General features: G+C 41.5%; 1 protein-coding gene across 3 annotated transcripts in view; it reads left to right on the forward strand.

Annotated features, from left to right (window-relative positions):
- Window positions 1-21,391, forward strand: part of LOC306857858 (ADP-ribosylhydrolase ARH1-like) — a gene marked incomplete at its 5' end in the record, with an annotated part of 191,497 nt that overhangs the window by 131,384 nt on the left and 38,722 nt on the right. For all 3 annotated transcript variants that reach the window (XM_079398092.1, XM_079398094.1, XM_079398093.1), the window contains one exon: window positions 3,741-3,955. In XM_079398092.1, the coding sequence (XP_079254218.1) occupies window positions 3,741-3,955 (215 nt within the window). The remainder of the gene's footprint in view (window positions 1-3,740; window positions 3,956-21,391) is intronic.

Genomic DNA, 21,391 nt, shown 5'->3' on the forward strand with positions numbered 1-21,391 from the left:
AATGCAATGCTGTTAAGCTGAATGTAGCAATGGAAGAGATTTCTATGGTAATGTTGCTTTTGGAAACCACTTAATGACTCTGGTGGAATTAGCAATAAATAATATTTATAATATGATAATATTTATCTCTGAACAAATAATATAGCCATTATTTGTAATGCTGACCCCAAGTAAATGTTATCTAAACAGGTTAGAAAACATAGGCTGCAGGTATAAACTAATCCAAGGTCTTTAGGAAAGAGGTTTGGTAAGTTTATAATTACATTCCACAGGCGAGCGATCAGTCCGGTTGTAGAGCTGTCTTCCACTGGTGATACAGACTGCATGCAGTAGGGGAGGGCACAAAGTTGCGTTCTGGTAGCCGTCGATGCACTGACCTGGAGGATGCTGAACTTCTGTTGTGCCACAGGGGGTCCTTAGAGCATGGACCGGGCAGCTGGGTCAGATGGGTCTTCACGGGGTCCTTTGCAGCCTGGCTGTGTCGTTGAGGAGCCGTGTGTTTCAGGCAGTGTCTGCCACTGAGGAGGTCCTTTACAGACTGGGCTGTTCTGCTTTCGGAGCGGCAAGAGTCAGATGGGGTCTGTCACTGCTGGGTCCTTTGCAACTGAAGGGCAGCCAACTGCGATAAGGAAAGTTTACTCAAGAGCAGAGTTGAACCTTAGCTGTCTTGATGTCTCTTTCTTCATCAGGCCAGAAACTCAGATCAGTTTATCTGTTATTGCCTCCTTCCACACAGGTTGGAAACACAGAATGGGTATCTGTTACAGTCTCTCTGGACAAAAGACTCGGGGAGTGTCTGTTGAAGGGATACTTTTATCCCTTTCTGATGAGGAGGAGATTGTAACCTGCCGCCTGTCCATTCCAGGAATGTGATTGGCCACGTGTGTCTGAGGTGGCCATGGCGTTGACAACATTCCTCTTGTCCCCTGTGTATCTCATCTGGCAGCTAGACGGTCGCCCGCTGGGTTCTGGCTGGGTTCAATTCATCACCAAGGACATCCAACTAAGCATTGGAGTTTTTCACACCGAATCCATCAGCCTATTTGTTTTCTCATCACCGCAGACTCCAATCATCCTGGGATTACCCTGGCTAGAGAAACGCAATCCTTCAATCTCCTGGTCCGAAAGGCAAATTACTCAGTGGTCAGAATCCTGCCGACAGACTTGCCTCCCTTCTACCTCAGCCAAAAAAGTGACATGCATGCATGAATTACCGCTCCTCTCAATTCCCAATCAAGAACTCCTCATTCCATCCATCATCCTTGCACCCATTCAATGGGATATTATGACGGAAATCACTAACGCCCACAACACTGAACCTCCACCAGCCAAGACTCCACCTAACCTCACATATGTGCCCCAAGCTCTACGACAACGAGTCCTGAGTTTGGTCCACCCCCAGTTCAGGACATCCAGGTATAATAGCCACACTTCAACTAATGAATAACCGGTTTTGGTGGCCTTCCATTCAGCCTGAAACGATCGCCTTCGTCAAGAACTGTTACATGCAACATCTCCAAATCACCTCGTCAATTGCCTACTGGTCTGCTCCATCCATTACCCATACCACAACGTCCATGGTCACACATAGCCATCGATTTCGTGACGGACCTCCCAGCCTCACAGGGCCATACCACCATCCTCACCGTCATTGACCGCTTTTCCAAAGCCTGCCGTCTGATCCCTTTACCCAAACTGCCCACAGCCTTCGAGACCGCAGAGTCTCTGTGCAATTACGTCTTCAGGTTTTATGGTCTTTCCGAGAATGTGGTCTCGGATCGAGGTCCCCAATTCACCTCACGAGTATGGACAGTATTCTGCCAGAATCTCAATGTTAGTCTCGCTTCCGGTTATCATCCCCAATCCAATGGCCAGGTGGAATGTCTCAATCAGGAACTCACTCGATTCCTTCGTTCATATTGCCTTAGAAACCAGTCCGACTGGAGCCGCTACCTATTCTGGGCCGAATATGCACAAAACTCACTCTGCAAACCTGCTACTGGAATCACTCCCTTCCAATGCACTCTGGGATTCCAACCTCTCTTCCCCTGGTCGGGGGAACCCCCTGCAGTCAACTCATGGTTACAGTGAAGTGAGGAGACCTGGAATGAGGCTCATACCCATCTCCAGAGAGCAGTTCATCGTTCCACTGAACAAGCCAATCGTCGCCGACACATCAATCCCAATTATCAACCTGGTGAGTGGGTCTGGCTGTCTACTCGGGACCTTCGTCTCCGACTACCCTGCAAGAAGCTCAGTCCCAGGTATGTGGGTCCATTCAAAATCCTCAGACAAATAACTCCTGTTTCCTTTCGTTTGGCTCTACCTGCTCATTACCGTATCTCACCCACTTTTCATGTCTCCCTGCTCAAGCCCGCTGGTGGTCTGAGAGGAGCGTAGGTCCAGGAGGAGGCTGGTAACCAGAGGACTCCTCCCATGATCATAGATGGCGAGGGGGCATATCAAGTCCGAGAGATTCTGGACTCTCATCGCCGGGGCAGGATACTTCAGTATCTAGTGGACTGGGAATCATGGGTCAGTGCGGAGGACATCTTGGACCCTTCTCTTACCGCAGACTTTCATCGACACCATCCGGATAGGCCGGCCCCGAGACCCCGGCGTCGTTTGCCTCTTCGCGTCAGGAGCCGCTCACAGGGGAGGGGCTTTGTCACAAACTCAGCCTCTGTGGCTCCTCCGATCACCACCAGAGGGAACCCTCACCTGAGTATTAACTCTGTCATTCGGACTTAATTTCCCATCACACCCCGTACCTGAGACTGATTACCTGCACAGGTGTTCCCCATTGACTGGTCTATTTAATCTGCTCCACCCTTGCTCTCTTTGCGAAGTCTTGTTCTTGCCATGCAGACATTTCTGAGCGTTTATCCCATGTTAGATTTCCTGTTGCCGACCTGGACTGTTTACCCGTTTATGAAAGAACTCTGCCTGCCTAATCTGACTCTGCCTGCCTTGCTGATCTGTTTTGTTATCTGTGTGCCGCCTGCCCAGACCTCTAGCCCGAACTCTGTATATGATTCTGACCTGGCTACGTGGTACCTGACGCCTGTGATTGACTTGTGCTTGTATGACCATTCTTGTGTGATAATAAAGCTGCACATGGATCTTAAAGACACTGCCTCCTCGTTACAATACCTCTTTCTGCACATATGGCTGCATAATCACTTCTGCCTGCTTTGTAGACCATAGAACAGAAATTTCATGAAGTTACAGGTCTTTACTCATCCACCTAATCTCAATGGCATGTTTCTCACCGTGAGCACTAAGCAGGTGTTGATCACCCTGCATCATGAACTTTTGTGAAGTATAATGGGAAAGATGTAGAGTAGTTCCTGGTAAACAACATAGTAAGGAAAGTGACATGAGTCATGAGATATAAAAAAAAGAAGTGACAAATACAGCACCCTTCAGTCTCCCTATAATAGTCTATTTTTGCTGCATCATTAAAACAAGAATCAGTTTTTTTTTTGAGTGAAACGAGTATGAATAAATACATTTAAGCATTTATAACATGCGAGTTAATGCCTTACTATTTGGCAGGTATTGCATTAAAATCACCTTTTTATTCATGCAGTTATAACTGCTTATGAGTTATTTATAATGCATATGTAAATGAGTTATTAGTCATTTATGAACACCTTTTAAAAACCCTTTACAAAAGGAACCTTAATGTAAATTGTTACTCAATTTTTCTTCTCTCCATTCTCTTCTTTTCTTCCAAGGTATTTGGATCTAAGAGGATTGTCTTTGGGGACTGGGCCAGTTACTTGGCCTGACCAGTATGGGCCAGCAGAACGAGATGAGGCCTACAAGAGCTTCAGTCTGTCAGGTTGGGCAGGTCGAAGTGGTCACGATGCTCCAATGATCGCTCTGGATGCCCTCTTAGGAGCAGGCTTAGACTGGGAGGAACTCATGAGTCGAGCAGGATTTCATGGAGGTTATCATACTAGATTTCAGAATGAACTATAAATATTTTGTATTTTAGTTCAGTTTATGTGAAAACTAGAGCTGGGATAAACTATAACTATATGTGAGGAAATAAGAATGAATAGGTCAATATCACCATAGAGTACCTTTCAACCCTCACAATACTCACACATTTTGTTCTTAAAGGTGCAATAGGTGATTGTCTTCAGAAACATTTTTTTGTTTAAGTTAAGTGGTCTAAATCTATTTATCTGTATTTATATATTCTGTGGAAGGCGTAGGACCAAGAAATGATCATCCAATCAAAATGCTCATTCCGAGCATTTTCATTGACTTTCCTACCTGCCTGTCAACATATGTATTTGCATACTTCTGCGCACCCGGTTCGCACAGACAGGGTACTTCATCATATATACATTTTCATTGCAATAGTAAGATGCATATTATATTTTCTGAAAGGTATGATGTCCCTTTCCTAAACAGGGTTATTTGTTTGCTTTTCTTTGATTTTATATAAGCCATTTGTTTTTAAAGAAACTCATACAATTCGCACATTAATTTTGTTTTTCTTATTTGGAGAAAACTGTAATATTTGAATGCAGTTTTTTGTTTGCATGTTATTGCTCCCAATCCTAGCTATAGATATGATTGATTTATTATTTAAAATAGTATTTTAAAATATCAAGATTACAGGGTGGACCAGCACATATGACGGGGTGGACACATAAAGCATGACAAAATACACTCTATGACAATGAGACATTTATTCAACTTTGAAAAAAATTATAATAAATAATATAATTACATTCTCAATCACACTGATATAGCCCCCGCCCCCATTCACTTTAGTTTTTAGCAATATTAACTACAAATACATGACATGGTGGACATAACATTCATATGTCCACTCTATCAAGTATAATTGGCTGGACATTTTGGAACAACGACAGGGTGGGAATTTTGGGACTCCACCAACAACACTCACCAGATCCCAATCCGCTGATTTCTGATCACCGCCACCTGTCAGCACTAATCAGCAGCACTATATCCCTGCACTCCTCCCGTTCACTCACTGTCTGGTCTCAAACTTTCAATGTTGACTAATCTGACCCACTTACCTTTTGTCTACTTACCAGTTGCTCCAATGTTCCTACCCCTGTTCTCCACCACTCCAGTTCTCCACCGTCTCCACGCTCCACTGTTACCTCCAGATCCCCTGGAAAAGAAAAAAGGACATTCACACTCAGATAAGCCCCTAGAGACATTCCCATTCCCCGCCTGATTACCTTGACATTCTGCGCATTTCATTCCCCTCTGCTACTACCCAATAAACTTGTTGATTGTATTGCACTTACCTCTATGTCCTGTGTCTATCTGCTGACAGAAGACCAGACCAGAACCGACGATGGAGCCCCCCTCAATGCCATGCTCCGTCAGAAACCCAAGTCTCTGTCCTGGAACTCCGAAGCTCGAGCCGCCTACAAGAAGCTCCAGGAGGCCTTCTGCACTGCTCCCATCCCGAACCCCAAATCCCATTCATAGTGGAAGTGGATGGCTCCACCACCGGCGTGGGAGCATTGCTGTCTCAATACCACGGAGAGCCTCCCCGACTCCACCCTTGCACTTACTTCTCCAGGAAGCTTTCCCCAGCGGAACCCCGTGGGAAGTCGTGGCCTAATGGTTAGAGAGTCGGACTCATAATCGAAAGGTTGCGGGTTCGAGTCTCGGGCCGGCAGGAATTGTAGGTGGGGGGAGTGAATGTCCAGCGCTCTCTCCACCCTCAATACCACGACTGAGGTGCCCTTGAGCAAGGCACCGAACCCACAACTGCTCCCCGGGCGCCGCAGCATAAATGGCTGCCCACTGCTCTGGGTGTGTGTTCACGGTGTGTGTGTGTGTGTGTGTGTGTGCATTTGTTCACTACTCACTGCTGTGTGTGTGCACTTGGATGGGTTAAACGCAGAGCACCAATTTCGAGTATGGGTCACCATACTTGACAATACGTCACGACTTTTTTTTTTAAAACTACGATATTGGAAATCGGGAGCTGCTTGCCATTAAACTGGCACTGGAGGAATGGAGACACTGGCTGGAGGGATCTCAACACCCCTTTACGGTCATCACTGACCACAAAAAATGACCACTGGAATATCTCCGAAGTGCTGAGAGGTTAAACCCATGGCAGGCTCACTGGGCCCTCTTCTTCACCCGGTTCCAGTTTCCCATCACGTATCGACCTGGAGATATGAATGTCAAGGCAGATTCCCTCTCACGTATCCATACCCCCGACGAACCCTACACACCTGAACCCATACTCCCTCCAGCCGTCCTTGTGAGCCCCATTGGGTGGGCCCTGGATGAACAGATCTGCATCGCCTCCATCACCGAACTGTGTCTGGAAGGCATTCTTCAAACTCCTTGATGTCACTGTCAGTGTCTTCTCAGGGTATCACCCCCAGACTAAGGCCAGACTGAGCGGAAGATTCAGGAGATTGGGAGATATCTCCGGGCCTACTGTCATGACAACCAGCACAGCTGGAACTGCTTCCTCCCGTGGGCCGAGTATGCACAAAATTCCCTCAAGCAAACCACCACTGGCCTCACCCCTTTCCAGTGCATACTCGGCTACCAACCCCCTCTGTTTCCTTGGACAGAAGAGCCCTCCGACATTCCAGCTGTCAACCACCGGTTCCGAGCGAGCGAGAGAACCATCAGCTTGATATAAAGCTGGGTGGCTTTATATCATATTTACAGTATTTAGACAGGGAAATAGTTTGTCGAAATAGTGTCATTCTCCTCTGACCAGACAAAATCAGCAGTTTAAATCTAGGCTAAAGCAGAATCAGATTATGCAAATGACTCATCTGGTTCCTGTGGTCTTGTCCAGATGGCCATCTTGGAGACAGGGTCTTCACTGGGGATCAGTCTCTGGGGCTCATTTAGGTGTCCTGGCTGTAGAAGTCATCTCTAGGTGCTGATCCACTATCTGATCTGGATACGGACTGGATCCGGGTGGCTGCAGTGACCATCTGATCTGGAAACAGTCTGGATCTGGGTGGCTACGGTGACCTCAGAATAAGAAAGAAACAGACTAATATTAGCGTAGATGCCATTCTTCTAACAATATAACAAGTACATCGGGTGTTTTGGGAAGTGTTCCCGGTTCCGGTTGACGTAATTAATGCAGCCTAACAATCCTAACAATAATTTGAATTATAGAAATGCAATAGTGTATTATGTATAAGCAAGGTTAAAGAGATGGGTCTTTAATCTAGATTTAAACTAACAGAGTGTGTCTGCTTCCCGAACAGCGTTAGGTAGATTGTTCCAGCATTTGGGCGCTAAATACGAAAACGATCTCCCGCCCGCAGTTGATTTTGATATTCTAGGTATTATCAAATGGCCAGAGTTTTGAGATCGCAGCGGACGTGAAGGACTATAATGCGATAAGAGCTCACTCAAATACTGAGGTGCCAAACCATTCTTATAGGTAATTAACAAGATCTTAAAATGCATACAATGTTTAATAGGGAGCCAATGCAGTGTTGAAGAGAACCGTGCTAATGTGGTCATACTTCCTGGTTCTAGTAAGAACTCTAGCTGCTGCATTTTGAACCAGCTGGAGTTTGTTTATTAAACGTGCAGAGCAACCACCCAATAAAGCATTACAATAATCTAGCATCGAGGTCATGAATGCATGAAGTAATGTTTCTGCATTTGACATTGAAAGCATAGCGTAATTTAGATATATTTTTAAGATGGAAAAATGCAGTTTTACAAACGCTAGAAACATGTTTTTCGAAGGAAAGATTGCTATCAAAAAGTACGCCTAGGTTCCTAGCTGATGACGAAGAATTTACAGAGCAGCCATTAGACAGTGATCTACGTTATTACATGCAAAAGTTTTTGGTCCAATAATTAACACCTCTGTTTTTTTCAGAATTTAGCAGTAATAAATTGCTAGTCATCCAATTTTTGATATCAACTATACATTCCGTTAGTTTTACAAATTGGTAAGTTTCATCAGGTCGCAAAGAAATATAGAGCTGAGTATCATCAGCATAACAGTGAAAGCTAACACCATGTCTCCTGATAATATCTCCCAGGGGTAACATGTAAAGCATGAAAAGTAAGGGGCCAAGTACTGAGCCTTGGGGTACTCCATACTGCACTTGTGATTGGTATGATTAGATTAGATTAGATTCAACTTTAGTGTTATTTATGCAGAGTACAAGTACAGAGCTAATGAAATGCAGTTAGCATCTAACCAGAAGTGCAAGAATATAGTGTTTTATATACATATAAGTGCAGAGTAAGTGAAGATATGATTTACAGAATATACAGTGGAATTGCTATATACAGTATTGAGCAGAGTATATACAGAATATAAATAGGAATGCAATGTAGGGATTGTATGTACATTATGAACAGAGCAATGTAGATTATATAGATTACAGATTATATATACACATTATGAACAGCAGAAATGTGAGAACAGTGGTAATAAATAAATACAGCTGGATGAGTGTGCAAAGTATTGATAGAACAATGTATTCTATGCAAAATAGCAGTAGTGCAATATTTTATAGAAATAGTTTACTGTGCTTGTACAGTAACAACTTTAGACAGTTTATAGTGTAATAACTTTAACAATGTGCAGTCTGTGCAAAATATGAGTAGTGCAAATGCATGTGTGTAAAGTACTGTGACCAGTGCAGTAATAAGCAGGTGCAGGTTAGATTGGTGGTGTGGCGTTCAGAAGTGTCACAGCCTCGGGGAAGAAGCTCTTCCTGAGCCTACTAGTGCGAGAGCGTAGGCACCTGTAACGCCTGCCGGATGGAAGGAGGGTGAAAAGTCCATGGTTAGGGTGAGAGGCATCCTTGATGATGTTTCTTGCCCTGCCCAGACAGCGCTTGTAATAAATGTTCTCAACGGAAGTTAACTGGGTGCCGGTGATCCGTTGAGCAGTTTTCACCACCCGCTGGAGTGCTTTGCGGTCAGATGTGGAGTAATTGCTGTACCATACTGAGATGCAGTTCGTGAGTATGCCCTCAATGGTACAGTGGTAGAATTCCACAAGGATCCTGGGATTCAGGTGAACTTTCTTAAGGCTCCTTAAGAAGTAAAGGCGCTGTTGTGCCTTTTTGACCAGAGTGGAGGTGTTATCGGACCAGGTGAGGTCATCAGAGATGTGGATGCCAAGGAACTTGAAACTCGACACACGCTCCACTTCAGCTCCATTGATGTAGATGGGTGTGTGTGAATGACTCCTAGTCCGCCTGAAGTCCACAATGATCTCCTTTGTCTTCTGGGTGTTTAGTTGTAGATTATTGGTGACACACCACACATCCAGGTGCTGCACCTCATCCCTGTAGGCTGACTCATCGTCATCCTTGATCAGACCTACCACCGTGGTCTCATCTGCAAATTTGATTATGGAGTTGGAGCCATAAACAGGAACACAGTCATGGGTGAAGAGGGAGTACAGGAGAGGGCTCAGTATGCAGCCCTGTGGCACGCCGGTGTTCAGGGTGATGATGGAGGAGGAGAGGTTATCTAACTTGACGGACTGAGGTCTGTTAGTCAGAAAATCTAGAATCCAATTGCAGATGGGTGTGCTGATTCCAAGCTGGCTGAGCTTGGAGATCAGCTTGGAGGGGATTACTGTATTAAATGCAGAACTGAAGTCTATGAACAACATTCTCACATGTGTGTTTTGACTGTCCAGGTGGGTGAGGGCAGAGTGAAGTGCTGTTGAGATGGCGTCCTCTGTTGACCTATTGTGGCGATAGGCAAATTGGAATGGGTCTAGTGTAGCAGGGAGACAGGATTTTAGGTGGGATGCAACCAGTTTCTCAAAACACTTGGCAATGATGGGGGTGAGTGCAACAGGACGGAAGTCGTTAGGGACCGAGGCAGTGGAGTGTTTCGGTACTGGTACGATGGTGGAGGTTTTGAAGATGAAAATGTCCGTGAAGACCCCAGCTAGCTGCTCCGCACAGGCTTTAAGCACACGACCAGGTATTCCGTCAGGGCCAGCTGCCTTCCGTGCATTCACCTTACGCAGAGTGGAGTAAACATCTGATGTGGAGAGAGTGAGAGGCAGTTCACTGGGTTGATGCTCGGCTTTGAGTGAGATCTCCTTATTATTTTGATCAAAACGAGCATAAAAGTGATTGAGCTCGTCTGGGAGGGAGGCAGAGCTGGAGGGGGGCACAGAGTTAGGTGGTTTGTAATCTGTGATAGATTGTATGCCTTGCCACATACGCCGGGGGTCTGAAGAATTGAAGTGTTCTTCAATCTTCTGTTTGTGTGTGAGTTTGGCCTGGCGGATACCCTTCCTCAGGTTGGCTCTGGCTGAGCTGTAAGCCTCCTGGTCTCCAGACCTGAAGGCTGCATCTCTTGCTTTGAGCAGGAGGCGAACCTCTCTGTTCATCCAGGGCTTCTGATTGGGGAAGATTTTTATTTTTTTGTGTGTAGTCACTCTGCTCACACATCTGTTGAGGTGCTCCATGACAGAGTTGGTGTAAGTGTCAATGTTAATCTGAGAGTTTGTGGTGGCCTGGGCAGCAAACTCACTCCAGTCTGTGTGCTGGAATTGATGTTGAAGAGTGGAGTCAGCGCCTTCCAGCCAGATTTTAACAGTCCTTGTTGTAGGTTTCACACATTTGATGTGTATACTTGGGGAGCAGGAACAAAGAGAGGTGATCAGACTGACCCAGGTGGGGGAGGGGTGTGACTTTGTAGGCATCACTAACATTAGTATAAACGTGGTCCAATGTTTTATGTCCCCTTGTAGTGCAGGAGACATTTTGATGAAATTTAGGGAGAACAGATCTAAGAGTGCAGTGATTGAAGTCCCCAGCAACAATAAAGGCTCCATCCGGGTGCAGGGTTTGTAATTTGCTAATAGCAGCACAGAGTTCTTTCATAGCCACGTTAGCATTAGCGTCCGGAGGTACATAAACTGCAGCAGCAACAATGCAAGTGAACTCACGTGGTAGATAGAATGGCCTGCACTTGATAATCAGGAACTCCAGATCAGCAAAGCAGTAGGTATCAACAATGACAGAGTCTTTACACCATGATTTATTTACATAAATGCATACTCCACCACCCTTGTTTTTACCAGAGGTTGCTGCTACTCTGTCAGCCCTGAAGAGAGAGCGTCCATCCATATGCACCACGCTGTTTGGGACATCGTTGCAGAGCCATGTTTCAGTGAAGAACATAACATTACAGTCCATAGCCGTTTCTGTGTGAGGGTCCAGATCTTTAGTTCGTCCATCTTGTTCATCAGAGACCGTACATTGGCAAGGAAGATGCTGGGCAGAGCTGGTCGATGTGGGTTTAGCCTTAGCTTAGCACGCAGCCCTCCACGCTTTCCCCGTCTTTGTTTACGGTCTCGACGCCGACGCCGAGCACTTCCGGATGGTACGAGTGATCCGCTTGTCCGCGGTGATATCAGTAGCTCCGGCGGGAGTTCGCTGAAGTTGAAAGGATGATCTAAAACTATGTTGGAACACCGTTTGTTGATGTCCAAAAGTGACTGTTTACTATAGCTGTAGTTCGCATAACTGGATCGCGCGAACACGAATGAAATAACCAGGTAAATTAACACTATTTTCCAAAATCTGATAAGACGCTGAGCCTCGCAATGTGTTCGCGCCGCCATCTTTGTCTCCATCTTTGAATGATACCTCTTCATTTACTGCCATGAATTGATGGTGATCAGATAAGTACGATTTGAACCATGCCAGTGCACTTCCTCTAATGGCAGCATCATTTTCTAGTCTATTTAAAAGAATGTTGTGGTCGATAGTGTCAAACGCGACGTTAAGATCCAGGGAGATTCGAGATCGGTCTGTAATTAATTAATTCCTTGGGGTTAAGTTGTGTTTTTTAATGAGAGGCTTAATAACAGCCAGTTTGAAGGTTTTTGGGACATATCCTAATGACAATGATGTGTTAATAATATTCAGAAGAGGATCTGTTACTTCTGGAAGCACCTCTTTTAGGAGCTTAGATGGAACAGGGTGTAAAATACAGCTTGTTGGTTTAGATGATTTAACAAGTTTATACAATTCTTAATTTCCAATAGAAGAGAATGAGTGGAATTGTTCCTCAGGGGATCTGATGCGATACTGTGGCTGACAGCTGCATGGTTACAATTTTATCTCTAATAGATCTTGGAAGTAAAGTAGTTCTACTCATTACTACTGTGCTGCTGGGTAATGTCTGCATGCTGATGTTATATTTTTTGTTAATTTAGCCACTGTATTAAATAAATACTTGGGGTTGTGTTTGTTTTCTTCTAAAAGAGACGTAAAGTAAGCAGATCTAGCAGTTTTTAATGCTTTTCTGTAGGATAGGGTGCTTTCCCGCCAAGCAATACGAAATAGCTCTAATTTTGTTCTTCTCCAGCTGCGCTCCATTTTCCGGGCTGCTCTCTTTAGGGCCCGAGTGTGCTCATTATACCACAGTGTTGGACTCTTTTCCTTAATCTTCCTTAAGCGTAAATGAGCAACCATATCTAAAGTGCTAGAAAAGTGAGAGACAATTGTTTGTTACATCATCAAGTTGTTCTGAGCTTTTGGATATGCTGAGGAATTGAGATAAATCAGGCAGATTATTTATAAAAGAATCTTTTGTGGTAGAAGTGATGGTTCTACCATATTTGTAACAAGGAGTTGGCTTTACAGCTTTAGCTATATGGAATATACACGAAACTAGATAATGATCTGAGATATCATCACTCTGCTGCAATATTTCAATGCCACTGACATCAATTCCATATGACAGTATTAAATCTAGAGTATGATTTCGACAATGAGTAGGTCCAGAAACGTGTTGTTTAACACCAATGGAGTTTAGAATGTATATAAATGCTGATCCCAACGAATCTCTTTCATTATCAACATGGATATTAAAATCACTAGCAATTAGGACTTTATCTGCAGCCAGCACTACCTCAGATAGAAAATCAGCAAATTCTTTAAAGTCTGTATGGTGCCCTGGTAGCCAATACAAACATCACAGGGGATTTATCATTAACAGGGTGGACACTTAAGCATTGGCAAAGCAAGTAAACAAACTCATACAAAAAAAATTGTCAGTTGAAAAGTCACCAACTTACTCACCTCAGCCGCTGAAATTTCCACCACTGAAGAGACAAAAAATCGGTTGTCCTGATGTCACTAAAGGGGATGGCCTTTTCTTAAAGGTGCAAATTCCCCAATATGGCAGGTTGGCAAAACATTCAAAGGACATGGGCAAATTCTTCTTTTTTATTAAATAAAAATATTGTTATTATTAATGATCAATACACTCAAATTGTGTAATCTCTTAACAAATTAATAGGAGAACAAAATTTTTACATTTTATGATTTGACTATATTCTACTCTCATTCAAATTTAATGAGCATTGCATGGGACATAGCAAAATAATATGCATCCTCTTACAAAAAACAAAAAAAATAAATAAAAATAGAAAATGGATCTAATGTAGTAAAATTAGCTCAAAAGCGGAATATTAATAATTAATCATAACTCGTTGTAATTATAATATTTGGATAAGTTAATAGAATTAGCTTGATAAAGCAGAATTTACAGTATAATCAATTGACCAGGCCGTCTAGCGAACGCTCAGTATTAATTATTTATGAATTCAAAGAAATCTTAATTTCCAGGGTAAGACAAATACCCTTTTTTTTAAGGTACAGTACTACTCAGAGCATGTAACAAGATCAAAATCTTTAAATTGACTGTTGCAAGCAGGGAATCAGAAACAAATACTTTGCATTGCGCACAACGTTTTATTAACTAAATCACAAACACATAACTAGACTAAACAAACACATACATACATATATACACACACATCACACATACATGGTACATGGGGAGGGTAAGTGAGACTGGATGAATGAAACCGGACAGAAACAGGGGAAATGAGGCTGAGTTGACCATCTGAAAGAACCATCCGTCTCTAGTTCAAAGCACAGTATATGATAGCTTACAACAAACCTCTTTGTGGTGCAGGGAACTATACTTGCATTTGGATACTTGCAACAAGAACGAGAGTCCCATGAAGCTTCTGAAGAAGGTCTGGATGGTTCCTTTCAAATGGCCCGAAGTTGAAATCTCTTGAAACTCTGAGGTTGTTCTTGAGTCTGTTGGGGTTGAGAGAGTCCTCTCTCCTACGTAAGCACATGGCTGGGTGTAAAATGGGGCCTGTTGGCCCTGTAGGCTGCAGTGGAACTGCAGGCCGCAATCCATAGATGAAGATGTAGAGACTGCCGGGAGAGGGGAGAGAGAAATGTCTGGGCGAAGGTCTTTCCATGATGGTGAATTCCAGGGTTGAATGAAAATGAACTCCAGTGGTATTAAACTCCAGTGGTCAGGAGCCATCTCTCCAGGCTGGGGAGACCGCACACGGCTCTATGTTAGGGCCTGCCGGGTACCCCTGTACCAGCTTAAGCGTTCCGTGAGTCCAACCACACAGGCAGCAATCGGAAGATTTTGCAGAAGAGAAAGGCGGACCTGTGCGTGAGCCCTTTAAAGTCAGGGAAGAGTCACACCTTTCAGGATGGGCTTGACCAATGAGAAAGTGAAGTGAAGTGAAGTGACATTCAGCCAAGTATGGTGACCCATACTCGGAATTCGTGCTCTGCATTTAACCCATCCAACGTGCACACACACAGCAGTGAACACACACACACACCGTGAACACACACCCGGAGCAGTGGGCCGGAAAGGCTGAATTTCCAAGCAGGAGGCTGGAAATATTGGGGATTTTTATGGCCCTTTGTCTGAGAGCATGGTTCAAAAGGCTCTGGCAGTCTATACTTTGATTAAATTACACACACACCTAACATTCTATGAGAAGGTGGTGTATACCAAAGTGTGCGTCATCAAATGAGCATTAATTTGGTAGGAGACACGATATAGGTGGGGTTACATTAACTAGTACTTCACTCATAAAGTGAAAGTGAAAGAAAGTGATGTAACATACGGCCAAGTATGGTGACCCATACTCGGAATTCATGCTCTGCATTTAACCCATCCAAAGTGCACACGCACACACACCGTGAAAACACACCCGGAGCAGTGGGCAGCCATTTATGCTGCGGCACCCGGGAGCAGTTGGGGGTTCGGTGCCTTGCTCAAGGGCACCTCAGTTGTGGTATTGTTTGTTGAATGAGAGGGTTTGCTGAATTATTCATTAAATATAATGAATAAATGTGTGTCTGATTGGTCCAAATGCAACACTAAAGAGCCAAGTAATGCTTTTGTTATGAATATAAAAAAACTTAGCCTAATATAACACACCCTTTCATAGTAATTTTTATATTAAGTTATCATGGCAAATGAGTTATGTACAGGACTCCAAAAGGCACCCTACAGTGATATTGACCTGAATATTTGCAATAATGACACTGTATCAAGAGGATCAATCCACACATAAAAATCTTGTACCCACTTTATTTTAAGTATATATTAACATTTAAATTAAGTCTTTCATTTAAATTCACTTATTAACAATATGTTTATATTTTAAATATACCTGCTTGAAATTACATCAGTCATTAATTTCTGTAATTACATATATAATTATTAGGGCAGCACGATCGTAGTAAACTTATCACAATTAATTTGCTCAGAATTTAATTTAATCAGAATTACTGCACTTTTACATTTAATTTGGTTTAATTTAACTCCTCTAGTCTCCTAGTTTAATATATTTAGCTCTACATAATGAAACTGGTAAAAAAAAAAAAAAAGAAAAAAAGAAGCTTCTCTCAAAAGCTAAACCCGTGAAATTCCTAATATTAACTCAAATTCCAAATAATGTTATGTTTTCTATTAAAATAACACAAATGACACCAATATGCATGTTTTCCTGTGTTTTCAGATAATAATAATACTATTTTCTCAGCCCAAATAGAGTGTGTGTGGATGATTGCTAGATTGGGGAGAGTAAGTATTATAATGGGCTGAAACATTTGGGTTACAACTGCTACCTTGGTTCCCTGAGAAGGGAATGAGATGCTGTGTCATTTTGTTCACACTATGGAAATATTTCTGCGTGACTACGACTAAAGCACTTGTTGAATCACTCCAATCCAATCATATATATATGATTTCTTGTGCAGCCCTAATAATTACACTGTTGACTCTACCCTTAACCCTTATCCCACCCTTAAACCAAACTATACCACAAAATATGTCCCTTACCCGTATCCCACCTCAATAGTAGCCAAAGTGTTTTGTACAGAAGAGGATTACGGCCAAGCAATATTAAAAAAATAAAATCCATTTTGAGATTAAAGTATAATACGAGATTAAACTTGTTAAATTTCAAGAAAAATGTCTAAATAAAATGTTGAGATTAAACTCATTAAATTACGAGAATAAAGTCATTATGTTTCAAGATAAAAATTGTTAAATTTCAAGAAAACAAAGTCGAGATAAAATATTGAGAATAAAGTCGTTACGAGAAAAAAAAGTTGTTAAATTTCAGGAAAAGTCGACGTAAAATGTTGAGAATAAAGTCATTAAATTACGAGAAATAAAGTAATGATTCGAGAAAAAAATTATTTGTAAAGTTGAGAATAAACACACTCATGCCATTCATTTAATCTCGTTGGACAGAGTCGAATAGTGTCAGTGTAGCCTTGGGTATTTAAGAAAGTTAGATTTTAAAAAAAAAAAGAAAACTGCCCCTTTCAAATTTTGAACTTTGTCACGACTGTTGTCTGGGAACAGTGAAAATGATTTTGTCATTAACTTGCATTACTGGATTCTTGTTCTGCATAAACTGGTTAGTGTTGAACTCAGGTTCGCCAGCAGGGGGCACCCAAGCCTTACACTACGTACCAGTAGCTGACTGAGAGAACAGAAATAGCATTCAGTACGTGATTAGTGTCGGTGTACACGCAACGGAAAGCGTTCCCCATTTAACCTGTGTTTTTCATATTGTTTTAACAGGTAAGCTGACGATAATCATTACAGTAGTGATGCCCAACAGTATATTGTGTTCCTATAGAGTCGGATATCTGGCCTGAGACATTAAGAAAGGGTGACTGTAACCGTGAGTAGGAGTGCCGTGCATAAAATGGCGGACGAGAGTGTTATCAACTCCAAGAAAGACTAGTAACTTTCAGCACGAGCAAAGTGAGAAGTAAATGTATAAAAATACACATAGTGGAGATAAGAATGCAAAATGTTGAATTAAATAGATGAGTACGAACATTGATTAGTCATGTGTAGTGACATACAGCTGAGTTAAGAAAACACACGTGTATATGAGAATACTTTAACACGATAAAACTTCATTTGACGTCATTCTGTCAGCCATTACATTTGAAAGAACATTCGTGAAATACAGTTAATAAGAATTCCAGTCAGATTCAGTGGTAAAATGCTTTTATTAATCATGTTGTCATAATGTTATGGAAAACATAGTAACTGGGGCCTGTACCATGATGGTAGATGAACAAATTCAGAGTAATAGGAATATTGAGTTGGCAAAACCAAACCACTCTAATCTGGCTTTGTTGGTACCATGAAGGTGATCATCAACTTTCTCTGTCAACTCAGGCTTGATCCCGAGTTAATGGAGCGTGTGCACATGAATGCAGGTATAGGTCTCTGCAGCAAAGTAATGGGAGTTACCAGATCGGGGCATTTTTAGACCATGTGTCCTGATTGGCTGACGTCATAGTGATGGTAGGTTTAGGGGTGGGGTTAGGTAAGGGGGATCAATAGGTGCGTTCGACTTGAAGCACGGCTACAGACGGTGGTCAACGAGAGTAGCCGCTTGCAGTCAGGGGTGGAGTTGAAAACGGAGTCGTCAAGTCGGACACTTCGGGGCTCTCGTAGTTTGCTGCATCTACCTCAGTCATGGCAGATCACGTGGCGTTTGCTTGCTTTATTGCAGACGAACTGGAAGCTATAGAAATGCCGTTATTGTTGTATGAAATTGAGCACAATGAGCAACGAAAGTGAGTAAAGGTTCAATGTAATAAGTATTGTTTTTATATATCCAAAGGGACATGGGACCATACCCAACACCAGTGTGACTCGTTATTTCTAATACTAACCAATCAATGCAATTACACTTAACAATTTTCATTAGAAGTGATTCTTTTTGTATTACTATGTTGGTTTATGTTTTAATAAACCTTTAAGATGTATGTAATATTTTGAAAGGGTGTCATCACGACAGAAACAAGTTTTAAGTAAATAAACAGAACATATTGAAAATTTGACTTGTGCAGTATGATTCATTATGTGTGTTTTTGCTACTGCAACTTAATAAAAATAATCTATGAAGATAATAATTGTATGTACTAAATGTGGTTTTCATTACAGATAAATTAATTAGGATGTTACATATTTGTTTACTTATTTTACTATTTCTCCAGTTAGGTAAGCACATTTTATTAAGACAAAACACCATGAACATTCATACGTGAACACCATGAACAGGCCTACGGATAAGCCCAATTTATTTGCCTTTCTATTATGATTTATACCAGCTTATGAAAGTGATCTGAATGTTGTATTAAGTTGACATCCAGGCAGAGTTGTTGGCAGTAATCACATGCAAGTGAAGATGGATGAACCCAGCAACTAGACAATTAGTATCAATCAGAATCCATGATGACCACATTATATTAAAAGTCTGTAAGATTGACACTTGATTTATTCCATAAATTTTTTTTATCTAAATAGGTTATGCAGCTTAATACTGTAAAGGGTATGTATGAAAAAGGTCCAAAATAAACCTATGCACAAAACCTATATAAACGAATTAACAAAAAAGTGATTGCAGTAAAAATAATTGTAATCTTTTAATAAACATGATTTACGAGATGAAGATGACATGAAAAGGTAATTTATTTTTATTTTTATTTTTTTGAAAGTCCGTATATGAGCATTAGTGGGACTGAAGTTGTCAGAATAAACCCGAAATACACGTCGTTGTTGTCATGTGGTGAATTTGGCCAATCGTGAAACAGCTGTGTCGTCATCAGCGCTCCCGCAGTCGCTCTGGAGAAATTGCGCCGGCTGAGTCAGCCGGCTGCTCTCGAAACGCTATCGCGGTACTTTGATGCCACACGTGACAGTGACGTGTGGTCGGCGCCGGTTCAAGTCGGACTAAATTTCTAACCGGCATGCACTGCTTCAAGTCAGCCGCCGATCGGTCTGCTAAGTGCTGCATGAAGTCGAACGCACCTATTTTGTTTGTATGATTGAGAAACTCCCAGCAGTTTGAAAACACCCACAAATTCAGAAACGCCCTCTTTTACTCTGCAGAGACCTCAATCTCCATGAATGTGTGACATCAGCGGCGAACAGCCAATCACAACACAGAGCAAGTGTGATTCACTTCTCGCGAGAGAGCCAGCGAGATTCAAAACGCTTTTGTTAAAAGTTAAGAGATTAAAGAATATGAGGAATTTAAACGCATTTCCACTGAAGTACTTGTCCATAAAAGAGGACAAATAAAGGAAATTATCTTGCTTTATCAGTGCAGTCACAAGTGAATCTTGTGAAGTTAGTTTATATAGTTGATAATATATAGTGATAGAGACTCAAACATGTAAGGTCATCCTGTATGAAGCCATTTTTAAAGTGTTATCTGTTGATTCTACCACTTATATTACCTATGATCTGTATATATTAATATTCATTTAAAATAAATGCTTTATAATAATTGTTAAACTAAACATGCTTGTGTGTAATGGAGTAATAATAATATAAATCATATGTAAATTGTAATTATCATTAAAGCCAGACAATTTTGTTGTATTTTTTATTTATTTGTTTATTTAAGGTACTTCATAGTGACCTTTAATTTGTAGGAAGAGAAACTGGAGGAGTTACTTTTTTTGTGTGTCAGACATGTCACTTTGCTCACATCTGATTGGTCCAATTTCAGTTTGAGATCTCTATCCCAGAACATAACCTGCCCCAGAGCAGGTTAGCTGTTCAGTGTAAGTTACTATGGCAATAAACGCAGCTAAAAGCCAAGCCAATTTCATGGTACCTAAAACCCAGGATTAGTGCAAACTAAACTGAAACTTACTAAACTTACTAGCCAGCTAAACCGGCTTCATGGTACAGGCCCCTGGTGTTCGGTTAAGATCTAGTTCATGAGATAAAGTCAGTTCATTAGCATATTTCATAGAGGATTCAAAATTATTAAAAAGAGTATGAATACAGCTTCATACAGTTATCGATGCTGGAGTAATATGGATATAAAATAATTAGTCATCCTCATAGTTTGTTTATAGGGTTTGCATTACTCGCTTGTATTCATGTTAAAGTGGGTTTGTGATATTTAAATGTTATTTGTCATACTTTTTCTTTACGCTGTGTGCGAGTGGGCACAGCACACATTCAGATCTAGTAGATAATGAAGTTTATGAGTTTACAGCAGATATTTCTTGAGAATTGAGTGTGGTTTAAAGAGTAATGTGTCCAGTGCCATGTATCTGCATAAACATATGCACTATAAGACATGTTATTGTTTATGATACTCTGTTAAGATAGCTGACTGAGAGAACAGAAATAGCATTCAGTACGTGATTAGTGTCGGTGTACACGCAACGGAAAGCGTTCCCCATTTAACCTGTGTTTTTCATATTGTTTTAACAGAAAATAAATGTGTTGCCATAAGAACGGCCATCACATCCTTCTTGAAAGTGTAACATCAGCAGTGGTGTATGTTGGAGAGTAATTCACAGGGACGTAGAGTGTGATAGTGATTGACTAAGGTTCGAAACCACCTTTAGCCGAACTTGCTTTTCATCCTTTTCTCATCACATATCACATCGGAAAAGGGAATTAAATTGCTTAACAAGTGTTTAATAATAATGTATTAATTAGGGAGGCTTTTTGTCCTAATAAAGCAGCATGTTTTTAATCATTTTAATAAATACAAAATAATTTACACACGGTTATTATTGAATCCTGTACAACAATACTGAGGTGAAAATAGTGTATTTCACTATTTGAGTATAAATAGCCTCTAATTAGCTACTATTTACCCCTTACAACAAAGATCAGCTAATTTACATAGCCTAACGAAAATAGAACGGCTATTTTCACTTATTATAAATGTCTATTGAACTGTAGGCTATTATATGTGGCCCGCCAATCATAATTTACAAATCATGCAGTTTGACAATGTCAACACAAGGTGAGAGCACTAAATGTTAGGCCAGATGTATCAGTAAAACGTGAGTGACAACAATTTGATAACTCATAATGGAATGCTGTAATGTCCATTTTGGGTTTTGTTTCATGTTCTTGTTTCCATGTCTTTAATTTTGAAATTTGATTCATGCTGTAGGTGTCATGATTCCCTTGCCCTTATGTATTCCTGCCTAGTATATAGGTGCGTTCGACCGTTCGTTACATATGCGCTGTCTTT

This window comes from Barbus barbus (genome assembly GCF_936440315.1).
Source record: "Barbus barbus genome assembly, chromosome: 38".
Lineage (NCBI taxonomy): Eukaryota > Metazoa > Chordata > Actinopteri > Cypriniformes > Cyprinidae > Barbus > Barbus barbus.